At 27.0% G+C, this 27,025-nt stretch overlaps 1 protein-coding gene across 1 annotated transcript; it reads left to right on the plus strand.

Moving 5' to 3' along the window:
* On the plus strand, positions 1-27,023 carry LOC136984546 (AP-5 complex subunit mu-1-like). Its single transcript, XM_067281582.1, has 14 exons — positions 1-261; positions 2,679-2,802; positions 3,400-3,501; positions 7,362-7,438; positions 9,283-9,355; positions 9,487-9,630; positions 9,754-9,834; positions 14,409-14,601; positions 17,706-17,827; positions 17,908-18,014; positions 22,600-22,685; positions 25,003-25,106; positions 25,190-25,286; positions 26,824-27,023. Exons 1-14 carry the CDS (start codon positions 197-199, stop codon positions 26,901-26,903), a joined length of 1,455 nt encoding a protein of 484 aa, XP_067137683.1. The 5' UTR covers positions 1-196; the 3' UTR covers positions 26,904-27,023.
* Positions 27,024-27,025: the final 2 nt, after the last annotated feature.

Genomic DNA, 27,025 nt, shown 5'->3' on the forward strand with positions numbered 1-27,025 from the left:
AAATAGTTGATAGGCAAAATTAAATTGGTATAAAATTTTTCTTCATTTTTAAAAAGTCACGAGCTATCCTATGATCCTCAAACAAAACGCACGTGAGTAATTTTAAATAAAATGGCTGATGTTTTGACTGGAAGATATTAGATGTTAACAAACTGATGTTCCTGTATCGTTTATATTATGCAAGAATACAATCAATATGAGTTTAAGAGCTATTTGGATAGTTTCACTTTGCCAAGATTTCGGAAAAGTTTATTATTTTAGGTAAATATACAGTACATTCCCCTACAGGACCTTAGGAAGGGGAGAGAAGTAGGCTGGCTCAAAAAGGGGAAGATTGCCATGATTATTTGCCACATTCTCCTAGTTTCTTTATGAAGATTTTTACCTTCAATAGTTATCTAGTTATTCCAACTTTTATAATTTCTAAATATCCCTGGGTATAGATGTGTGAGTTGCTGGGAAGGGAAAAGCAATACCTTCAGTTGTGGTCACACCTTGTGATTTCCAACCACTCGGGCAACTGCAACAATTGTCCCTGATAATTAGCAAATCCCTCCTAAAGCCGATGCAACCGCAATTGCGGTTAGAAACAGAAAGTTTGTTCTATTTGTGCCAATTAAAAGTGTGCATCCAATCGGCAAATGCCTTTGTGTCACATTATGTGGTGACGTCTTTGAAATTATTGTCATCGTGGCAGACAGTGTGAATACCAATATGGTTTTAGAATTGGGAATGATTGAGCTTATTTAAGTTTACAAATGCTTCTTCATTTTATCAAAAAAAAGATGAAAGAGCACAGGTGTGGCATGAGATAAGAAAAAGTCTTGCCCTTGATTACTAAGCATTTTGGATGTAAAATGTTGATTGATTATAGTGTAATAACAACAGTATTATTTTAAATATAGCTAAAGAACTAAGTAAAAATGTAATATTTTGCCGTTATTCCTTTGCATTAAAAAAAAAGATAGCAGACAAAGTGGATGTTGGTTTATTTATAAGGTTGCTTGTTGACGGCCGGATGGCCGAGCGGTAAAGGTGGCAGCCTACCGCTCTGGGGGACCCGGGATCGAATCCGAACGGGTCGAATAATCCCCAGGAATTTTTCAGGGGGGTGGTCCGTTCGGATATGTCGGGCCCCGTCCCTCACCACCCGGTCGCCCCATTGTGGGCCTGGCCGAACCCATAATGGGCCTACTAAAAAAGGCCCTCTTAGTGCCCACAGGGCGGAAAGAGTTAAAAAAAAAAAAAAAAAAAGGTTGCTTGTTGCCGAGTTGCAATGCCGACAAACAATGTGATCAAGGTGCATGAAACTCTTGCTTGTTGTAGACCTGTAAAGACAATTAGTATTATTGTCTCTCACATAAAATTTTAAGTTATTTAATTTTGGCACTTTCTGTAGGCTTTTACAGTTTGTACAGTACTCTCACTTCCCAATCAGACTTTTCTATAGAGGTAAAGGGTTATCCATAAACAAGTGGTCGCACCTAGCAACCACTACTGATCTTTTAAATATATTCATTTCTAGAAATATTTGAGATTTTTTTGAAATTTCATCTTGCATACAATGTTTGTTCTTTCATAATGAAATTATTGATGTGTAATTAAGTTATTCATACTTAAATTGATATTTAATTTTAATTACATGTATCCCTTGTACAGTATGACATTCCTGTAACACTATTCATGAATTAGAAATATCTTCTGTACAATAGCATTCTTACAATGCAGTTTCAGTCATACAAGGTTCAATAATTGGAGACATCCCCATACAAAATGCACAATTTTTAAGTACAAACACTGTCATTCAATATTTTTTTTTATTCAAGCAGTCATGCATGTCATCTTATATTTGCCCATGAATTTTAGAATATTGAAATTTTCAATGTTGTTTTGTGCCTTTTGCCTGGTTAAATACTTTAATGAGAGCTGATTGTATAGTTTTTCTTCTAGATTCCTATTCCAGCTTTCCTATAAACCAGGTGTTAATATCATTAGTGATAGTGCTCTAAATAAACCAAAAGACTGTTGCTGTGTTTTGTTTAAATCATGTGGTAAATTAAAAGTTACTGCATAAAGAGAGTATATTTTTAAAGATCTCTTAGACAAATGCAAGCAAATGAAAATATCAAATTTTATGAAAAAGCATAGAGAAAAATCAAGATTTGCTGATACTTCAGATTAAGGTCGATGGGAAAGCTTAGATGACGACAATATTTTGCCAAAAAGAAAATGACCTTGTTTAATGGTGTTTAGCAGTGAAGAAAAAATTAATATTAGCATGCAATACTTTTGATTGTAATTATTGATTACTTTAATAAATATATTTCTCTTAATTATGAAAAAGAAAAGTATACTTTTTGCTAATTTTCAGAACCTAACCTTGTTTTTTTTTACTAGTTCTTTGTTTCATTTAGCACAGATTTGCATAACACAGATCTTTGTTGGAATATTATATGGGGAATATATGTATTTAATAACTAATTCAGATTTTGTATATTTAAATAAAATGTTTAAATTTATTAGTAAACAGTCAATATAATATAATTATTTAAGTTGTTATTATTAAATATGAATCATTAAATTAAGAAAATTTCAACATTTTATTATATATTTATTTTATTTTGTATATATGTGAAGAATGTTTTTTTTATAAATATATTAATTTTATCATTGTTCAGAGTTTTTCGAACAGTTGAAAGGAGAGCACAAAAAATACACAAGGATTTATTTACAAAGCTTCCTAATTGTGATGAATTTAGTAAAAGTTTATTGGTTAAACTTGGATTGAACTCATCAAAAGAGGTAAAAATTAATTTTAAAATAGAAATTTAATTACAGTAGAGCATCGATTATCCGACTCAATTGGGGACTGGGGTTTGGTCGGATAACTGAAAAGTATGAAAAAATACATTATTAGTATATTAGTATAGCCCATGTAATTTGTATATTAGTATATCCCTATTAACCTACTTCGCGTTGAATTTTCATTGATGTTAAGCCTAACAAAATTTTAAAAAAATAATAATTGTCGCTATTGTATAGTTAAAAATTATTTCTTTATTTTTCACAAAATGAAAACAAAATAAAAAATTAAGTATGGTTTAAATACTGGCCTCCCTTTCATGGTCAAGCCAGTGTTGCCAGCTAAAACATGCAAAAATTTAACAAAAATAATATTAAAGTATCCAAGACATAGCCAAATATTGTAGCGCCACATCACTAGCGGACATTTGAATTTGCCGATTAGAACGTGGTCGGTTAACCGATGTGACGGTTAATCGGGGGTCGGATAACCAATGCTCTACTGTATATATTTGCATTTAATTGGATTTTGTAGAATTAATTAAATAATAAAGTTTTATACAATAAAATGTAAAAAATAATAAATGTTTATTGTAGTTTATAGAATGGAGAGATTCTGCGTGTTCCCAAATGCAACTACCTGTTCTCAGTTTAAAAATAAATGATGGTGAATTATGGCCAGTTCTTGTAATTGAACAGGTATTTGATATTTAAGTTTTAAATTTCTTGCTTATTATTTTATTTGTTGATACAAAAACTAAATATTAGAAATATAAATATAAATATATATAGAATATTTACTTTGAGACAAAATAATTTATATAATTGAGGATCAAATAAAATTATTTTTATAATTTTCTATTTTTAATGAAAAGTCCAAATATGTGTAATTAAAAATATGATATCTTTGATATGTAAAGGGAGTTGGGGCTGAATGATACATGGGTCATGTTAGTTATCTGCACAATATTTTGTAAGTTGTGTGGTAAGATTGTCTGTTTGCTATTAGCAATAAATGTTACTAATAGTAGACAATCTCATCATGAAAAGCCATGAATTATCAGTCATTTTCTATTGGTTCTTAAGGAAGACTATGTATTTTAATGATTATTGAAATAAAATATCACATTGAATAAATCTTTAGTATCATAATATTATGAACATTTTAACTTCTTTAATAAAAAATTTAAGCCAAACAACAAACATCATCATACAGATTATTTTAGTTAGGTATGCATATTGTTGATTATTTAATACTTTTTTAAGAAAGGATGAACTTTATGTATTTGAGTAACGATAATAATCATCAAATAGTAGATCATGAATAGATTGAAGCAGACTAGAATGGGGTATTTCGATACACATTTATCTGTCTATCCCATCTTGACTTATATTTATTCCTGTGAAGTGTGACAAAGCAGTGCATTAGAAAAATTATTTTGCCATATAGCCAATCTGAATATAAAGTTTTTCTTGAAAGAAAATCAAAATTTGGAAATTCATATTTCCTGAAAAAAAAAAAAAAATGTAGTATCCATACATATTTCTGATATTGTAGAGCAACTTCAAGTTTTTAATATTTTGGATATACAAAAGAACTGCTTATGTGTACTCGTTTGAAAATGGATTTATCCTCCTAAGCAGTTATAAAAAGAAGTTATCATTCTGCCACAATTCCTTTTATATATCTTTATTATTTGGAATTTCGAGTATATATATAAAAAGGTTTTTTATTTTTAACCAAGTAACTTAAATTTCTAGTGAACAGAAAACCACAAAATGTATAGCTTATTGCAATAAACAGTAGAGGTACCTAGTTACCTAGGTAGTCCCAATGGCAGTACTTCCAGAATCTCGACAACAGGTTTGACTTAAATTTTGATCTAGGTGGTGCTGATTATACTAATATAATAGTATGCAAATATTTGAGTTCCAGATTAAATGCTTCAAAAGTAATAGGTTGTGTTGTTATAATAGTATTAATTAAATTCGAAAGTTTGAATTTTTTTTTTCAAATAGTAATTTTGTTACTTTTCATATAACAATATAATGTCAGAGGTTGTGAAATTTTTAGCAGAATTTTGGAAAAAGTGCAATTCTAGAGATTTTTTTCACTTGTTGAAATCTGACTTTGTAGAATTAGACGTAAATAAGAGAATACCTTCAGTTATTAAGTTTGTTATTCAGCTTGGTCTACAACCCGTAGATGCTATTTATAATAATTGTTCGTTTTGTTGGAAATTAATTTACAGAAAAGATCGTAATTCAGTGACATTTAGATATAACCAATGTAAAATGAATAGTTAACCATATGATGGGACATTCAAAGAAAAATTTGGGAAAATTTCATGGGGGTGTATTTTTTCTTTCATATAGCATCTGTTATGTATTGAGTTTTCTTTAAGTACTACTAGTTTTGCCATTGGCATTAGTAAATGCACTGCCGTGGATTGAGCTAATTATATACATCTTGTTAAGATAATTTCTGCCCACGTGGCCGAGCGGTTCTGTCTCTAAACACTGAGAGATCGGTCGTGGGTCGCGCAGTACTTGGACGGGCTGGCCACGTGGAGTTTTCTGGGTTTTCTCCATGTTTGTAACACCTGAATAGGGGCCAGTTTCCCTTACAAGACCCCTCATAACATTATGCCCCAGAGAAGGCAATGGGAAACCACTTTGGATGTAACTTTCCCTAGAAACACCTCGGTGCATTTATTAACTACTAACTTACCTTCGCCAGGTGTCGCTGACATCAGGAATCTGATATGGCATATGACGAAGAAGTTAAGATAATTGCTGTAAGTAATATGTCAGAATTGAAAATTGGTGGTCCGGAAAAAATAATTGAAATAGATGAAACTGTAATATTCAAAAGAAAAAAATAAAAAAGGGCATATTTTGAAGGGAACTCATTGGGCTGTTGGAGGTATTTGTCATCAAGATAACATATGTTTTGTATGCAAAGTGAATGACAGATCTGAACAAACTCTTAACTGGGTAATTTCATATGGCATCTGTTATGTATTGAGTTTTCTTTCTTCAAAAAATGTAAAATCAGGAAGCACAGTATACACCGATGAGTGGAAAGGGTACAATCGTATTGACAACCTTGAAGGTCACATAAATCTGTGAAACATGCAGATAATTTTGTCAATCCTGTAACAGGTGTGAATAAACAGAAAATATAATGTGTGTGGCGTTGTCTGAAAAAAGAAAAAAATTGCTTATGCATTTTACTGAGGATTTATCAGATTCCTACTTATATTCTTTCATGTATAAGATGATGTTCATATGGGAACATTTAAAACCAGGCAAACATTTTGAATTATTTGCTAAGCATTTGAGTTGTATATATCCTGGAGCTTGTAACACCCCAATTTGGAAACAGCCAGAAAATGTGCCTACTGCCCCAGAATCAAACACAAAGAAGAATGATAAACCAAAAAATAAGAAAATGGAAATGTCAACTAGAAATACAGATAAATCGTCAATTAAGAGAAAGGATGAAGATTCTAAAAGAATAGATGAATCATGTTCTATGGCCAAAAAAAAAAAAGAAGAAAGGTAAATGAAAGTCTAGAAAATGTGAGTTGAACATTTATATTTTAAATACATTTTAGTTTATTAATTGTACTATAATTAAGCATATATTTGTAAATTTGATAGTCGCCATGTTGTTTGTGAACATACGACCACAAACAAGATGGCAGCTGGAAGTGCCACCATTGGGACTACCCAGGTAAACTTCTACCCAATAAACTGTGTTTATGCTAAGAAGAAGACGTACTAAAACTCAAATAAAAAAATATATATATATTTACTTTGATTCTAAAGGGAATTAAGACAGTTTTTTTCTATTTGAATGTGTATTCTTTGCTAATATGATGAATGATTTAATTAAGTTTCCAGAATATATTCCTTCTCTTTTTTGAGCATCCTATTAGAATAGAAGACACAAAATAAATGTCTTCTAACTATTAACACTGGAGTGAGTAATAAACAGTCACAAACAAAACCTTTTGCCAGTGTTGTACTTGATACAAAAACCTGTAATGTTTTCAGCCTCCACCTGGCTCCATTCAGCCACGTTTCACCCCTCTGCTTGGCTCCGTTCGAACAGAGCTAGGCGGAGGGGTGAAACGTGATACGTATAATGTTTATTACACGGGAAGCATCGTTCTAACGGTCCAAGGGGGATTCTGGTCAGTTCAGCACCTGAAGAAGGCCTTGGTGGAGGCCGAAAACATTAGTAGGTTTTTGTATCAAGTACAACACTGGCAAAAGGTTTTGTTTGTGACTGTTTAGAATAGAAGACAAATTTTCATCTTAAATTTAATCTTAAATCATTTTCAGTTAAAAATATTTTGAAATTAGACAAATAAATGTAATAATAAACTTTTTTTAATGTTACATAATTGTAAAGTGAATTAAAATATAAATTTGCATTATATTTAACTAAATAAAATTTTCTAAACAATAGATGTTTTTTAATAAACTTATCAACACATTAATATGAAATTATCTTATATAGTTAATATTATATATATTCAATTTTACAGTATGGTTATCTTTTTTGTTGTTTACCTTTGGTAGAAGAAAAATACAAGAATGATCGTAAAATTTCACTTTTTCAAATGTAAGTGAATTTTATTTTTTATTTAATTTTATAAATTTAAATATAATTTTCATATTTAAACTGTTATCTAACTACAATCAATTTTTTTTAATTAAAAGTATTTCTGTATTGAAAACTTGTGCTCTAATTTTATTTTATAGTCGTAAATTGTTTAGAGCAGAGATATTACATTATTAATGAGCAATTATTTATTATGACATCGTCACAATGCTAGGCTGCAATTTTTAATCATATTTTTAATTTATTTAATTTAAAATATATGCTCTCCACTCCACACTGTAGTGTCTTGCCCTTGTACAGTACATCATATTTTTCCATTAGCAATGGAGCAATGGTCATCTATCTAGCTGCTTTCAGGGAAAAATTTTTGAATTGAAATAACATGACTCAGTTTGTATTGGAAGTTTGTATACACTTAATTGGGGCCTCTTGCCCCTAAGGTTACTGTATTTGGTCTCATCTTTCATCTATCTAACTCTGTTTTCAAGATTAAGGAAAGATAGGCAGACAGATGGACAACAGTGGGAACTTATAGGTTTACAACTTTTTAAAATTGCAGCCCATCCTGTTCAGTATATTAATTAATATACAGTCAAACCTGTTTTTATGCGCTCTTTTTATGTGCGATTTTTATTTGTGCGATTTTTTTAATGCGAATTTTTAATTTGTGCGGTATAGTTGGCGACTAGTCTCGTGCGATTCGTCATGTCTCACGTTGACTTATTATAGCTAAATAAACTTATTATAGCATAAATGCACTAATTATAGTAATATTATTGCATGAATATGCGAAAAATGAAATAATTTACTTTTTAAGTCAACAAAACACCACCTGGACAAAAATATGTAAAACAGACGATAGACCAGACGATGCAGTCAAGTGCTGACATCTGTTGTCAATAAATTCTATTTCGTACGGTTTTGAGTTATTTTCTATGTGAGACTTTTTTTATGCGGTCCCTGTTGACCGCATAAAAAAATTATTTTTTTAATTGTGTTGCGAAAACTATCATTTACAGCCATTCGTGAAGTTTCGTGAGATTTTTTTTTAATGCGTTTTTTTTAATGCGGTCCCTATCCCCCGCATAAAAACAGGTTTGACTGTATTTTTATTATTTTATAATTATGCCATTATTCTGAAATTTTTAAATGTTTTTTGCATATTGTGGTGGATGAGTAGCTTCTAATAAAAGGCTGACTTTACTGAAAAAATCAACAGCTGTGTTTCTGTGGTGTATGAAAGGGTGTAATGAAGTCATCTATAGTTTATTCTACTTTTTTACAATATTTTTATTCTAAAACATTAGCAAGGTTGAGGCTGAAGTTTTAAACACGAAAACGTGTATGTTGGACATTCAGCACTGCTTTCCTGTAAGCCTAAAAGTTTGACAATGGTGTTTGGAAAGTCAGTTGAATCATGCTTGATATTCCAAATGCCATTGTCAAACTTCTAGGCTTACAGGAAAGCAACACTGAACATCCGATGTACATGTTTTTGCATTTAAAACTTCGGCCTCAACCTCACTATTAAATTAATTTTATTAATTAAGATTATATTAGGTAAATTTAATAATTAGATAATTTAAAATAAATATAGAAGTCTGCAAAAGCAATAGCCTGGATAATTATAATGTCCATTATATAAATGTATTTCAAGTTATTCTGTGTAAATATTTGGTTCTGGAATCATTCTACACCAATACAAAGTTTAGATTGATACATACTCATAATAATTATTTTTAAATTAATTAAAACCTTATCATTCAGCTTTTTAATGTTTTATAAATATACTGTATATTTATTTACTTGTAAAGTAATAATGCATTGTATTTTTTTAAATTTAGACAGTCTGTAAGTGTTGGATTTTCAGTTCTGCTTGGCATTATAAGTTTTGTAGGACCAATTATCTCAAATGAAGTAAGAACATATTTATTAATAAGTAATTGTTAAAAAAATATTTATTATATTTGTTTAATAAAATCTTTATTTCAATTTATTTTTGCAATTTATAAACCATGTTTTGACTTTTGATTTTAATTATTTTCCAGATATCAAATAAGTTTATTGAATTGGATAATTATTTATCTCTCAGTATGCCTTTTGGTCTTACATCTGACACAGAACCGTCAACAGTTAAAAGCATTTTACATTTACCAGAAAATGATCTAGGGACATCAAAGACAACATTGAAGGTTTTTAATAATTATTAGTTTTAACAAAGTATCCATAAGTCAAAGATGTTCTAATATATTTCATAGATAAAATAATTTAGCAAAAATATAAAAATATATTAAAATGATATTTATATTCAATAGCAACCAGCTTGGAAGCCTATGAATTACAAAGGAAAACCATCTGTATTCATTCATCTTACAGAATTTGTGAGATGTGTACAGGTATTTAAAAACTTATTTATTTATTTGGATTAACTCTTGCTAATAATAATGTTAAAGTTTAAGTTTTCATTTAATGAAATTATATTAAAATGGATAAGCAGAGATTATTTTACATTTTCAAATAAAATTTATTTACATTTTTTCCATTTTCAAATATAATTTTTGTTTTAAATATAAATTATTATTTGAAAATTAAATAATAATTCGACACCGACTTTTTACTTTTTAACAATTTTTAATCTTAAATGCTTTCATTTAATAGCAATCATTAATTTATTTAATTAAGAAGTAAATGCATGCTTTAAGTTCTTACATTGCTTATTGAAAAACATATTTAAAAAAAGCATAGAATAAAAAGAAATTTTTCATAAAAACAAAAAAGCTTTTTTATAACACTATTTTTAAATGTTTATAAAAAGCCAGGATGATAAGTATACTTAAAAATATTCAAAAAATAAAAGAAATATTAAAGTAAATTAAAAGTGTCTTCACATTTCATCCTTTTTTAAACCTTAGATGCATAACAGTCTCACAGAAAAATTGGTCTTTATGTTGAGGCTCTCATGCACCTCAATACATGAAGCACAATAAAAATAGTCTTTGGCAATGGCACTACTATAAAAATGTATTGTTGATAAAAAACCAGGATGATAAGTATACTTTAAAAAATTGTTAAAAATTGATTCTTGATGATTTATATTGATTTTGTATGATATTAAAAATTGCATGTAAGGAAATATTGATACATGAGGTTGTCAAATATTTTTGCATTGTTTCTTAAGTACTAACATATTCAAGAATGTATATTTTATTGACTTTAAAACATTTTCAAAGTGCCTTCAGCATTTTTATACAATAATATTGCTAAATATAAAACTGAAAATGTCTCAGAAATGTTTTGAAGTTAAATTTAAGACAAAAACCATAAGGTTTTTTTTGGCTATATTTATACTATTTATTAAAAACAGCATAAATATATTTTTTAAATATCCAAAACTAATATTAAAAAAAAATATATATATATATATATATACAGTAGAGAGTCATTTATCCGAATCAATTGGGGATTGGGGTTGTTCGGATAACTGATTTTTCAGATAACTGATTAAGTACAAAAAATATATTAACCTGTCCGATGTTGAAATTTTTTTTTCATCGTGTGTTGCTTCATGTTGAATTTTTCTCCGTTGCATGTCGCTTCGTGTTGAATTTTCGTCGATTTTAAGCCTAACGAAAATTTTTATATAATAATAATCGAGGCTATCGTATCGTTAAAAATTATTTCTGCATTTTGTACAAACAAAATAAATATATTGAAAAATATAAAAACAAAAATTATACTTTAGAAGTAAATCTAGTATCAAAAACGTTCGATTCAGCACGACACAGTTTGACTGGAAAGTGTTCGGATAAACGATTGTCTACTGTATTTAGATGGATGGCTAAAATTTCAAATGATAAGTTAAAAATATAAAATTAAAAACCTACATGCCATCAATGCCATAAGATATCAGGCTAGATAAAGGCTATAATATTATTATAATTATGAAATAATTTGGTACTAGAGTGAAGCGTTAGCACCATCTCTTATTAACATTAATAATTATAATTTAATTAAATAATTTTAAATAATTTAGAAATATTGGAAAAAAATCTGCTCTGAATGGGACTCAAACCCACAATTCCTGCTTACCGTGTAGATGTGTTGCCAGTTACATTACCTGGACCTCCAGTCTGAACTCCTCTTCCAAAATATATAAGCTTACGTTATAACCATTGACATTTATTACAATGCTGGCTGGGGACACATCAAGTGCCCACGTCCTATAAACATCACCTATGGCACACAACCGGCCATCGTAAACCCTGGCAAGGCATATATATATATAAATAAACAATAACATTAATACCTGGTACATTCTAACCTACATGCCATCAATGCCATAAGATATCGAGTACCAAATTATTTCATAATTATAATAATAATATAGCCTTATCTTGCCCAATATCTTATGGCATTGATGGCATATAGGTTAGAATGTATTGGGTATTAATGTTATTGTTTATTTATAAAATTAAAAAGTTGATATAATATAACTTAAAATATTCAGCAGTTTTTCATTTAGATTTGTTATTGGATTAGGGCTTTGACTTGTTTTGAAGTTAATAAATTTAGTTAGTTTTTTAAATAACTTCTTTAAATAAACTTACTTTTTTTAATGGGAAAAGTTATATTCTAAAATTACTGGTTTTAATCAAATAATAGCTGTAGCTACTATTTTAAACTGCATATTTTGTCCAGTTATTATCATCTTTGCACGTACTTAATGCTCATTATTAATAAAATATTTAAATATTTATTCATAAAAGTTTGATTTTTAAAGCAAATTATAGTTGAAATAGCAACTAGTATCTTTCTTTATAATGAGTATTACATTATATATACTAATTATAAAAAAATAATTAAAAAATGCATCTATTGTATATTTTTACCATTTTACATATTTCATTTTCTATTAAACTTTGTTTGTTAAAAAAAATATAGTACCCATCTACTATAGTCTACATTCTTTATTAATTTTACATTGTTTCCCCAAACTTTCCGAAATTTTTAAGTTGTAGATGCAGCTACTATTTGGTGGCAGTTATTATTCAAGTAAAACCAGTAATGAATTTTTATTTTCTGTTAACTTTACTTTCTTAAATTAAATTAAACTTCTAACTATAACAAGAAAATGTAAAGAAACAGGTCTGTTAAAAAGTTAGATCAGATTGCTAGCTTTTATGATAGCTGACTAATATCTAACTGGTTTAAGCTATTCTAATTTGATATATTAACAAAATATATTTGATAAAATGACCAAAACAGTAAAGTGAGTGAGGTATGTAGAAAGGACAAGATGAAGACACATGAAGAAACTTTTAATGTATTGTCTGTTTTGAGAATTTTTTATAAATTTTCTAAGTTTGTACCTACTATCTTGGCCATTTTACCAAATGTATTTTTTTAATTTTGCTGTTGCTGTAGGAAAGATTTTAACAGTTTACTTTTTGAAGCAGATGAGAAGCTTCTGAATAAAGGTCAACTCTTAATAATGAATTCTCTCTTTTGAAAACTTTTTAATAAATGTTCTTAAGTTTATTTTATCAAAGTATTGAGACTATTTAAATTAAGACAATTGTAAAGTTATATAAATATTTTATTTGATATTGTTTTCTGGTGTTTTCTAAGAAAATTCATAAAATAATTAAATTTTAAAAAATGTATAACAACAATTACTAACATTAAGGTTTCTCAAACGGGATCCCAGAATCCCAGTTGTTTTTTTAACCCAGGAAATCCTGCAAATTTCTTAAAAATTCATTTTTTTCTTATTTCATGTTAAGGTTGAGGAAATTTTGCAAATAGAAAATATAATTAACTCATAAACTGTCAGAATACATTTGTATTTATTAATTTTAAACCTACTTATTAGTTTTTTTTAATTTTTGCTCATTATGGCACGTCACAAATGGTCAGTAATCAATACATAGCTTATTTGTGGCAGGACTCTTGAAATTCTTTACCAGTAATACCTGGAATAATTGTGCTTATGCTGTCTTAATTTTTAACCATGCTCAGTAGCTTCAATAACTGCGTAATGCCAAGTTGTGCAAATTGGACAAGGATACAAACAAGTATAAAGTCTGCAAGTATGAAGTGTTTCTTCATAACCTGATTATTAAAGACAAACGAACTGCCGAATTATTGGGCTATGATGTTTCTATTAAAGCAGTCGAGGTAGACAAATCAAGAATACTAGAGAACAAAAGAAGTACTACAATCTCAAAAGAACTAGAAATCTTTCAGGATACAGGTGAAAAAACTTAATACTGTATTTGTCTTCTCTTAAATGCATTAAACATGATTCCAATCACATCAATTGAATCGGAAAAGGCATTCTTGGTAACAAGACTTTTCATTACTAAAATAAGAATTAAATTGAGTGATTGGAGTATCAAGCATTTTTGCTTTTTAAAATCTTATAAAAATTTACAATATTTTGTATTATATTTTATTTAAAAGAAAACAAAAATCACCTTCTAAGTTAGAAGTTTGATCTAAGTTCATTTTTTTTACTTTTCAACTCATTCAAAGCATTTTGTTGTTGTTGTTGTATGCAGTTTCCAGCAAACTTTAATAAATTTTTTCTATTTGTGAAAATTTCTACGTAATTCAAAGGTAATTTTTAATATATATCTTACGCAGCATTAATGATTTTGGAGGTTACAGAACATATTAAATTACTTTAAAAAATGAAAAATAATTATATCATCTGATTCATGATATTTTGTATATCTTAAAAATAATTAATTTTGTCCCAGGATTTTCCAGGATCTCGGGAAACAGTTCACTTTTATCCCGGAATCCTGGGACAAACAAAAGACCAGGAAATGAGAAACCCTAACTAATATATACTAATTTGAAGTTTGAATTAAACATTTTTATATTTCAAAAATGTATTTTAGATTTTTTTTTTGAATTTAATATTTGAGATTTTTCTAAAATATTTAATAAAACTTTTTATTTGCAGTGTGATAAGCCAGGAGTACAAACACTATTAAATATTTATGGTAACGTAACAATGAAAGTAGAAATGGAGGGTACTCAAGTTGATATGTCTTTGACTTTATCTAATCAGTCTTCAGAAAATTTGTGTATGGATTCTTTAGTTCTTCATCCTTGTGCTCAGTTATCTACTTCTTTAATGATAGGAAGAGAAAAAGGTAAGAATTTTGCTGAAAATGATAATTTCTTATCTTATAAAGGAAAAGAATGACTTTCTATAGAAAACTTAATAATTTTTTATAAAGAGTAACACCATAACTAATTATTAGTTAGTATAACATTTAATTAAGTTTTTTAAATAAAATATTGATATGTTTACTATGAAATTTTACATTAAAATTAGTATTTTTTTATATTCATTTAGCTATTTGGAAACATTTTTAATATGTAGAGCATTAGAAATTTCTATTTAATTTATATTGCTATTAAATACAAATGACAAATCATTCCACAAAACTTAACTGTACAGGTTAAACTAAAGGAAACAGTTAGACTATAGGACTTTCTAGAAATGATTTTCTGTTTGCTTGATTTCGCATATACATAAATTCTTTGCAGGCTCATTTCCATTTTCAAATTTTAATTCTTTAAAGCATATATAAGTTATTAACTTTATATAGGAGTGATTATTAATAAAAATAAAATATATTTGTTCTGATTTAATACAAAACAGTTTTACTAAAGTCTTGATTGTGATCAGATTTTTAAATCATTTTACATGTTTTTCTTTTTTCTTTTTTTTTTTTTGCTCTATGCCCTGTGAGAAAACAGCAGGGTCATCTTCTTTAACCATAATGGGTTCAGCCAGACTACAAGAGGATTGTCAAACTGTGAGGGACAGGGCCTGACAAATCCAGGACAGATTACTTATGAAAAATTCCTGATGTACTGCCTTGGCTATCTGGCCATCCATTTTATATAATTATAATATGTACTATACAGTATGGCTTCAAATATGAAGATATTTTTGTTTTATGTATTTTTTAATGCTAGAAAAAATAGAAGTATTTTTAACTTTGGCACATCTTTATCTCTGAACTACTTTACATTTGGAAGTAGTTAAGAGCTTCAAAGTAAAAGATGATCACATAATTTTTTGTGGTTATTCCTATATGTCATGGATCTTTGAAGAAATATGTTTTATTATTTTGCCTTCAATTTAGTTTTTGGTTATAACCTTGATTTTGAGGTTATTTATAGATTATTCAATAAAATTTTGTATAATAATTGTCTTTAGATTTAGAAAATTATTCCTATGATATTTAATTATGTGTGGCAAAAACAACTGAAATACTCTTCATTCAGAAAGTATATTAAAAATTATTATTTATTATTAGATACAGTACATAAAATTTGGATACTTACAACAAGTTAATAAGCTAATAAATAATTTAAATGATACTACCTTTGTAAAATGAATATGCATGATGACATGCAAGATCCCGCCAAGTAAAAAAGTCACTGACTGCTATATATACAGAAATCAGACTTTCTGATTTTCGAGAGTTGATTTCTTTGACCCCAAATACCTAAAGTAATTTCAAATATTTCGTTTGAAAAAAAAAATTATTTTCTTAGGTAGTATGCAAAATTTCAAGATTTTCTATAAAGCAGTTGCTGAAATATAAGCAATTGAAAAGTGCAAAAATTGCCAAATCAGCTGTATTTTCTTTCCTTCTTCCTTTTCTTTATCCAGCGCTTCAGATGCTCTGGAGAAAAACTACTAAGTTTAGAAAGCTCACATTTTAAACTTAAGCCTTTCTTGTTATCAGTGAGGTGCTGGCAAAACTTCCAAGTCAATAGGTCAAATTTCACAGGGGTTTTCCATAGAGCTAATTCAGTTTTGTAACTTAATTCTATGCTTATAAAAATAAAATTGCATGGAAACAAATGAATTTTATTTAAAGTGTTACTCAGAATTACAAAAGCTTAAATTTATGTCAATTAAAACTTTTTGTAATGATGTTTCTAAATGCTGTATCAAATGCGTTGATCAGTGGTGTGTTCAATTGGCAACACAGTGGTCGGTGACATGTTCAGTTAGTGCCGACCAAAATGAATATTGAAAGCATTCAGTTGGCAGTGCATTGGTTTGTGACTTGTTCAGTTGGCAGTCACTGAGTTCTGATTAATAATTGTATTATTACATCAAGATGTAATAATACAATTATTAAACAAAAACAATTTGTATCCAAACAAAAACATCTGAGATGTAAAAATATTATGCCAAGTAAAAATTTATGAATTTAGATGATGATAAAAATTTTTCTGAAGAGTTTTTCTTTGGTAAAGATAAGCTTGGCTCTTGGAAGAGAAATATGGAAAACAATAACATGGGCAAAAATCTTGTGGCTACTGCTTCCAAGCACAAAACTTATCTTTACCAAAGAAAAACTACTAAGAAAAATTTTGACCATCATCTAAATTGTCTTAAATTTTTACTTTGCATAATTTTTTTACATCTCAGATGTTTTTGTTTGGATTAGAATTTCATTGAATATACCTTTTTGTTACTGAAATATTAAATTTATTTATCAATACATTGAAGGAACAATAACAATATATTAAAAATATAAAAGAATGTGTTATTGCTTTTAATTTAGATTTAATGAAATAAAAAAAAAGGATTTCATTTGAATTATTTCATTTCATTGAAATTTGTCTAAATATACTTCTAGCTTGTTGCAAAAAGTGAGAGGAGTTATTGGGAATGTCTGTAGAAAAATACAGAATAGGTTTTGTTAGTATGTTTCAAAATTTTAATTTGAAAATTATACAGGAGAAATATTGAATCACTACCAAATTAAAAACACTGCTAAATTTATCAGAATTGTCAGAAGAAGTTAGATATCAGAAAAGACAAGTTTTAGAAATATATGTAATGCAAATTCATTGTAATTAGAATGATTCATTTCTTATTGGCAGCTTGTAACTCTAGAATAATATATTTTATTACAAATTATAATATTTTATGCAGTATACTATTGATATCAATTTAAATTCATTTTTGAATTCATTAAAATTATGTTCAATAATATACTATTTTGATGTATATTGTATTTCAAGAAAGTCTTTGATGATCAGTGATTTTTCTAAATTTTTCTTATCTTATTAGAATATAAATCTTTCATCAAATGCAATCATAAGTAATTAGTTTGTTTTATTTTTATTTTGCATTTACAAGAAAATAAGTATTTATTTCTTAATGTATACAAAATGAAAAAGTAATGCTAACTTGTTTCTAATTTATATCTTTCTTTAGCTGGAAATTCTCCATCAATAAAAAAGTTTCGCATCAGTCCACCATTACATAAATTTATATTATGTTATTATACCATTTCTAATAATAAAGAAGTTCCTATTTTAGGAGTCTTTAAATTAAAAGTAAGTATTATCTTAATTTTCCATATATTAAATATATATATTTTAATTGATTGATTGATTAATAAATTTTTTTAATTTAGGGAGGAAAAACTGTAGATATATTATTGCAATTAAAATTGAATGAATCATTAAAAACAATAAAGAATCAGTTTGATTTCTGTGAAGCAAGGATTCCTTTTTTAAACAGGTTTTTAAGTTTCTTTACTATTAACTAAATTTTTATTTGAAAAGTTTTTGTAACACATTACTCAACACATTTTAAATATATAATTGTTGATTAATTAATATTTAATATGAAATTACAAAATATGATTAAAATATTGATACATATTAGAAAATTTTTTATTAAGTAAGATTAAATATAACAGTGTAAGATCCTCTTTCATAAATATATACTTATATCATTATTTACTTTAATGATTAAAGTGTTTTTGTTTTTTTTTTTAAGATGTTTTCAGATTCTTTGTTATATCAGATTTAAATAGTTTAAATCTGATAAAACAAAGTTTAAAAAAATATTAAATTTCTATCCTTCATTTCTTGTTTGATTTTCTAGAATAACCAAGAATCATATAGCTGTACACAAGGAATCATATTACTTAGTGTATTAAGTTTCCCATATTCCAATGCCTTGATTACTTTTGATTTTATTCAGCTTAATTTACATATTTAAAAAAATTTTTTAGAATTAAATTTCAATTTTATAAATTTTCAAATGAAAAGAAAAAAAAATCAAATTTCTTAGAATGATAAAAAAATTTTGCTGCTTTATCAATAGGTAAATTTCTGTAATTTTCATTTTCCTTATTCAGAAATCCAAAATTCTAATGTTTCATTTAGAAGTTCTAGGAACTTTTAGGAAAATTATGATTAATTAAAACTTAAAACTAATTTATGATTAAATTTTCACTTCAACATATACTCAGACTCATTATTAAATATTATAACACATACACCTTATACTGCTAAGAACCTACTTTACTGCTTTAAATAAGCATTTTCAACCTGATCAACAGGTCATCATCAGGTTGAAAATGTTTATTTAAAACAGTAAAGTAGGTTCTCAGCAGTATAATGTGTTATAAGATAAAATTAATAACTTAAACAGAAAATGTAATGTAATAAAATGTTGAATTAATATTTTTATTCATCTGATTATGTAAACTACAGATAAATTACCTTTCTTTCTATCTGTATAAACATAAGATAATGATTGATTTGTAACTATATTTCTTTGAAACTGTATTTTAATTTTTAACAGTTATTCACTACTACAGTAGGATATAAAATATTTATGCAAATTCATAATATTTATTGTATTAATAAAAATATTAAATACACTTGAATTGTAAAAAACAAATTGTTTATTTTTCTCTTAAAACTTTTATCCCATATTTATAAACAAAACTGTATTATAGAAAATATATGAAGTTATATGCTCTTAAAACAGATGATTTTTCTATATTTAGTAAACCATTTCTTGTATTCATCTTTAAATTATTACTAATAATTTAACATTTTAGATTATTAGTGACTTTCTCTACCAAAATACAAAAATTAAATTTAAAAAACACTCCTGCATTTTTCATTAGCACATCTATAATGAATAAGATATATCATTAAATAAAAAAAATCAAACTTGCAAATTCATGAGATGTTATTAAAATTTAGAGCTAATTTTGCACAGCTCTAGCCTAAAAATAATAGAAATATTTGATGTCAAAATAATCAAACTGTATATGAAATCTAGGATAAACTTTAAATTTCATGCACAGTTTGATTATCTTGACATCAAACATAGCTATTATTTTTCAGTTAGGCTAGGACTGCAAAGATATGAATGAGTAAATTTGCTACATAGTTGGCTAACATATGATGACAAATTCCGCAATGTGAGAGATTTTAATTGAACTAAAGACAAAAATTTCTCTTTTTCAAAATGCTATTTAACAAAATTTTTTTCTATAATGAGGTGATTGTGATTTCAATATAGTTTTCAGTTATATGAAAAATAACAACACTTGAAAATTTTATTATTAATTTTTCTAGATAAAAATGTAGATAAGATATGTAACAGAAACATTTATATGATATTTAATAAATAAAAAGATACATTGTATTAGAATATTTTTTACTGTAAAATTAATTTTTGTCATTGTTAGTTTCTGAGAATGCTGTTTCTATTATTAAAGGTTTTATGGCCAACACAAAACTATTTGATTTATATGTAAATTTTTCCATTTCAAAGTGAAGCAAAGAAGTAAACTTTTGTTATAAAATTAAATTTAAATTAATATATTTGGAAATGCTTTTTTCTTATTTTTTCTTTATTGCTTCTGGTTGGTTGCTATCTATGAAAGCAATATAACAAAAAATTACCATTTACTAATCAGTTGCTTACTTGCATCTTCATACCATAGTTTAAAACTCATATTAATTAAGAGACAACCTATGTAGATCATTTATCCATTTTATAGAATCTGTACTTTTTAAAGAGAAATTGACAACTCCTGTTCACACTTCCACTAAAGACTACTTTTTTCATGAATGGGGTGTTTGTAGCATCATTAGTTTATTTTGTAATGATTAAATTAATAATTTGTTATCATCATTAATTTTCTGATGTAGTTTACAATGCTCTATTTGTAAATGTTGTTTGTTAAATAATAATTAAATTTTTTAAATTATCATTGGGAATTTTTTTATTTTGAAAACTTTGTAAAACATTTGAACAAAGTGAATACTTTGGAATATAGGAAATCCTGGTTAGTTCAAAATACAAGGGATGAAATAATCATGATTTTGAAATATCAAGTTTCAAATTATCTGAGATTTACATATATCCGTACAATATGCCAAATGCCACATAACTGATGTAATTTATTAAGCAAACAGAATATGACTACATATACAGTAAGACCCTGCTTAATATGGGGGATGTGTTCCTAGACGACAAAGCGCTAAATGAAACAGCATTAAATGAGATTATTTTAACATATAGTAAATAGGGAAAGGGAAACATGCGACCAAATATAAACAGATTTTGCTTTAATTTTAAGTTATTTTTATATTAATTTGCATAATAATATATGTTAAATAACACAAACATATGCATGCAGAAATGTAAAGTTCATTTTTTGTGATGAAAGTCCTGGCTCTTCTGAAATTCTTGATTTTTTTGCCATGCAGTTGTATAGTGTCATTTGTCACTTGTTTTTTCTTTCCTTAAGCAAACATCGAAAGCAGGCGATTGCATCCAAAACGCCTTGTCTTGCTTTTGCACTCCTTTCAAAATCTGGATCATTCGCTACAATTTGATCAACAATTTTGGTTATCATTACCAAACTTTTACTAAGGAAATCTGTAGAGAAATTCTTTGGGTTATTCATTTTCATAATCAGAATTTTCCAGTTCTACACGAATTCCTTGTTCTGCCAGTTCTTGAAGGTTGTTGTTGGTAAGGCTCTCACGAGAAACCTGTAGTAACTCCTCAATATCCTGCCTCATCTAGTCTTGCTGTATCAATTAGGTTGACAATTTGGTCAACCTAAAGATACAGCAATAGGCTCTTCTCATTGAAAATTTTTGGATTCTTTCAGCCATAACTTCTTCTACATTTCATTCAGGCATTTATCAGTTAATTCTTGCCAAGCAAAGTCGATATTACCTATGGCATCCGTGATGATATATTTTTTCCAAAATTGCACAAAACAAACATAGATTTAAGGAAAGTACAGCGCTACAATGAATTGCCACCTTTTGGTGATGATTGGTTTGTGTTTGTAAGTAATCATATTATATACGAATCAATGAAATGCCACAATAATTTGAATCAGCGTAAATTTTGAGCTTTTTTAGGCTTCAAGACCACATTATATCAAATCAGCATTAATTGAGGCAGCATTAAGCAGGGTCTTACTGTACAGAATGCTATTTTTGTTAATTAATAATAATAATATAAATGTGAAGGTAAATAGCACATTCTGGTAAATACCTCATAGGCTGCCAAATAGGTTTTATAAAAATTAAAGCAGAATTCCTCAAAATGTAGCCCAAATTATTTTTAAAGTGGCCCAAATGTAGTAGCCTAGAGCCCTACAAATATCTCAATTTGCTACTCATAACTCAGCCATACTTTATGAGATAAGAGAAAAAAGGGTAGTCTATAGAAGGTGAGACCTGAAAATGTGTTACTGTAAAATCAAAGCCACATTGACCAGATTAGATTTGTTCTTGGTCTATTGTTCTCTTATAGCATGGAGGCACTTCGATCTAAATGAACAAGTTAACATATGCATATGACAGTTTGGACAGAATTTTCACTTCAAATTTTGAAGTAGCTGTATTTTGAACTAACTGAATTCCTTAACATATTAAATCTCTACATCCCTAACTGGGACAAAAGTAGTTATGTACCAATGGGATTTCAAACTATCCAAGTTTAAAGATTTCCTGTATTAAGAAAAATTTAAGAATGACAAATATTTGCAATTTTAGTTCACAGAATTATTAAAAACATTTTTCTTCTACTTGAATTATTTTTTTAATTCTTTGTTCAAATTACTCATATGAAAAATATACACAAATTTTAATGATTTAGCTCTATAAACCCTCTTTCTGAAAGTGAAACTATGAGAATTTATATAAATTAGGCTTTAGTTCTTATTGATATTTGTGTAATTTTATTATCTTTACTCTGAATAAAACACTTAGTTGTTATTTGTAACTTTGTTTTAAATAATATATTATTTCATTAAAAATTCTTTTTATAGAGAGTTCATTAAAAGTGCAGATTTTAATGCAAATTGTGGACAAGTTCAAATTTCAGAAGATAGACACACCATTATTTGGAGTATTGGTAAGATGTGTATTATTATTTATATAAAATACAAATTATATGCTTATTTATTTTAGCTTCTGTTCTTAAATTACAATGATCTACTGAACTTCAGATGTCATTGGATAATATTCATAAAGATGAATGAATTCATTCATCCAGTTTTTTTTTTTATTTGAATATAATTGGAGAATTGAATTTGTGTTAAATCTATAACTCATAAGCTATAGTGATGTTTCAATAAAATTTTCTAATTATATTAAAGACTGAGCACTATAAAATCTGATATATAATTATCTTCAAATAGATTATTGTTTAAAAAAACTACAGAATTATAAATAATATTTTTATTTAGATCAACTTGATTAGGAAAATAGGAAATACTTATAGCATGTTTTTACAATTTAATATTTTCCTAATTATAATTTAATAACAGCATGATAATTGTGTGTCTAAATTTTTTAAATCTGAATATTTCAAGTGTTTAAAATTTTAAAAATGTTTTACTCTTGATCATTAATTTGTTAATTGTTAATTATTGCAATTTTAATATACAGTGGAACCTCACTTAACGAGCACCTCTCATAACAGATTGAAAATATGAATAAACATGTATTTTAATTATTTAAAATCAATAAACAATAGAAATATTTTTCAATAATTGTATCTAAATTTGCTTGCAGAAGTAATAATAATATATCAAACAAACAACTGGATTCCATTATCAGGCCATTAGTAATTGTTCAGCTTTAACAGACTAAATACTTACTAACTAATTTGGCAAGAGGTAGGCAATTCGGCTGCCGTCTCTTGTTAAATTAATTAATTATAAATAAATAAATTTAATTCTACACTTAAATAAAGTTTAAATATTCAGGAAAAAAGGTGCAGAACAAGACTTGAACATACAACTCCTGTTTACCTGCACATACACATTGCAAGTTAGGATAGCATAACTTGTAATCTTAACTTTCAGACTAATTAATTAATTAATATAGACATGTAGCCAACCATGTTGGTTGGCTACATTTAGTCTGGAAGTGAAGATTGAATGGAGATCCAGACAGTATAACTGGCAGTGCTTCTGTATGACATGCAGAATTTGCAGGTTGAAATCCTGCTCCTGGCCAATATTTTTTTTAGAATATTCTAAAATTAAATTAATTAGCAATAGATTAATTTGGCAAAAGATTGACAACCTACTTAGTAATTATTTAGCTTTAATAGGCTGATAAAGGAATCCTGCTGTTCATTTGATATTTTGAAGTAATTAGTGGGTTCATTGTATTTTTTAAAATAATAATTATTTTACTGTTATAAAAAATTATAGTGAGAATTTTTCTGTGTATTTGTGTTTAACAATAATACAGACGGACGGATCTAGGTTTTTCTGGGCCTAGGGCTTATTGAAGTACAATAGGGCCCCATTTTTTTGTTAGATTAAGAATTTTTAAATTTGGGTTTAAAATTCATTTTTAATAACATCAAAATCAGAGTTGAAATATATTTATGAAATGGTGTTAAATGACAAACTTTATATCAATAAGTGCTCATTGTTAATGAAAAAGTATTAAAAATTCATGATAATAATTCAATTCTTGTGGGCCCTTGACACTTGGAGGCCCTGGGCTTAAGCCCTATTAGTCCCTATATAGATCCACCTTTGAATACGGAACAGTTTGTACTAAACATAAATATTTCATCCATGATATTGTAAGACGATCCCTTATTATTAATTGCAGATAATGTTAGAATATTTATTTTCTTTTGTTGTATGACACATCATCCTATCTTTTGTAAAATACAGAGTATTTATGATAAATGAAATATATATCTACCTTCTGAAGATCTCAAAATAAACTTTATCATATTAAACATTAACTTTATATTGTATTTTTAAGACACATGGCAATTTCCATCTTTATCTTTATTTAGTTGGTAGTTAGTTTACCAACTAAATAAAGATAAAGATGGAAATTGCCATGTGTCTTAAAAATACACTATAAAGTTAGCGCTTAATATGTCAAATACGAAAAGAACACGGTTTCACAAAATACCGGAATAAACTTTATCACTTTAACTGAGATTCTATTTTAGTTATTACATAGATCTAATATGTAATTAGATTGAAAGTACTAGTCAAGTAAAATAGTTTTCTTCTGGTTTAAAAAATTTTTATTTTTACTATAAATCTTTGAACTTTGAATGATATTAAAATGAATGAAATTGAATTATATTAAATTACATCTATAATATAGTGTTCTTAGCTAAATATATATTTATTACTGATAATCTTCATATCAGCTAGGTAATTTCTTCCATATTTGAATATTTCTAGGACAGAAATTTCCAGGAAAAAACTTAGAAGCATCATTAACTGCTAAAGTAAATTTGAAAGAGTACTCAAGTTATTTGGAAGAAAATAATGTGTCTTATGCTCAGGTTGACATTTTGTTTCTTAATATTATATCAATAAAATAAATTATTAAATTATGGTAATAATTTTTTAACTTTATAAATTACAGTTGCATTTTAAACAGCCAAATACTACACTTAGTGGATATTATATTGATTCAAATTTTGTACATATTTCTCCATCTACTAAAGTAAAAACTCAAATAGGTAAGAAAAATATAAGTCTAATTAATCAATTTTTATAATTTATAATTGATTATTATTTAAAATATTTTAACTGAAAAATTGTTTACAAACAAGTAAAAAAAAATTTGAAGATTTTTCTTAAATTTTTTATAAAATTTTCTTTTTCTTTCTTCATTCTTGAGTAAGTAAATTTTATTGTTATAATATTCAGTTACAGTCATTTCATAAAAATAAGTATAATACAATTTGTTATTGAATTTCATTAAAAATTAAAGAAAATAATGTAATAAATCAGTTGAATTATAACTTTTCTATTTGCTTGATTAATGAATAGTTATACAGTAACAAATTTTATTATCATCAGATAAAACCAAATTTGCACCTATAGTCTGCCTTTTTTGATTTTCCATATCAGGTGTCTACAATTTATTGATTAGCTTAATATATTTAATAAAACATAAACCATAACAAATATTGGGAAAAATTTTTTGCAGCAAAAGGAATATCTCAAAAAGCATTTTATCACAAAGACATAGGCACCTATAAAATTTAGGAAACTTTGAAATAGTTTATCTTCATGTAACATGACAAGAAATCAACTGTAGATTGGATATTATACAAGTATTTCTCATTACTTGTACAACGTCCAATCTTTGGGTTGTCTTCAAAATTGTCGCCACTAACTCCATGGTAATAGCTATAATTTTCAACTTTCGTTTTGATAGACTCCTAACAGTATACTGACGACAAATCCAATAATTTGTAGAATAGTCAGTTCTTAGAATATGTCCATTACGGTTTCTCTATTGACCAGGAAATTTATTTGTCTAAAAAACCGAGTTGCTGTATTTAATGCAAAAAGTATGTCACAATACACATTCTGGTTAATTTCTATTAAGTGTCTTAATCTAGTCAAAAAACTGTAGATACCCTATACTTTTAATGATGATTTTACTCTTATCATTTTTTCACTTAGTTGACTATCATATGTTAGTTTATCTAAAATCATAACAAACAAGTGATAAGGATTGAACTTAAGGACATGAAATTTAATCCAATATTGTTTTCATGAGTATCTGCAAAGTAGCATTTTTGCAATATAAAATTACTTAAATAGTTTCATGTTTAGTCAAACCAGAAACTGAATCAAGAATTCTTGACAATTATGATAAGTTATTAATACTTGTTTTTGCCTCTACAACTATACAGTCTTCTTCTTTTAATGATTCGTAAACACTGACATGTATTAATTAGTACTTCAAATTGTATATAAATATAAGATATTATTAACTGCAGCTTCAATTGCTTATGTCTCTATATTCTGTATAGTCGTACCAAGTTGTTCCATATTCTCGAGTCACAATTGTGACTGCACAACATACCTTATCTTGCAAATCCTCCAATTAATATGACTTTTCTTGATGATACATTAAGAAACTCTCTAATTTTACTACATGTAATTTGTTTTAAAGTTTCCAGATTATCGTCGATCACAGACACAAAAGAATAAAAAATTACAAAGCATCACAATTTTAATAATAATTTTTATTCTTTTCAGTTTATGAATTACAAAGTTGTGAATATAAAATATGGAATTATTGTGGCGAGATTCCTTTTTATTCAACATTGCAGAGTTGATTTTTTTTTTTTTACAATAAATTATTATTTTAAAAATGTAACAAAATGACAAATCTTTTATATTCTATTATGAATATATAAATTAAATTTATATGAAACTAAAATAATTGTAATAAATTGTC

This window comes from Centruroides vittatus, unplaced genomic scaffold (assembly GCF_030686945.1).
Source record: "Centruroides vittatus isolate TY-2023 unplaced genomic scaffold, ASM3068694v2 contig_922, whole genome shotgun sequence".
Lineage (NCBI taxonomy): Eukaryota > Metazoa > Arthropoda > Arachnida > Scorpiones > Buthidae > Centruroides > Centruroides vittatus.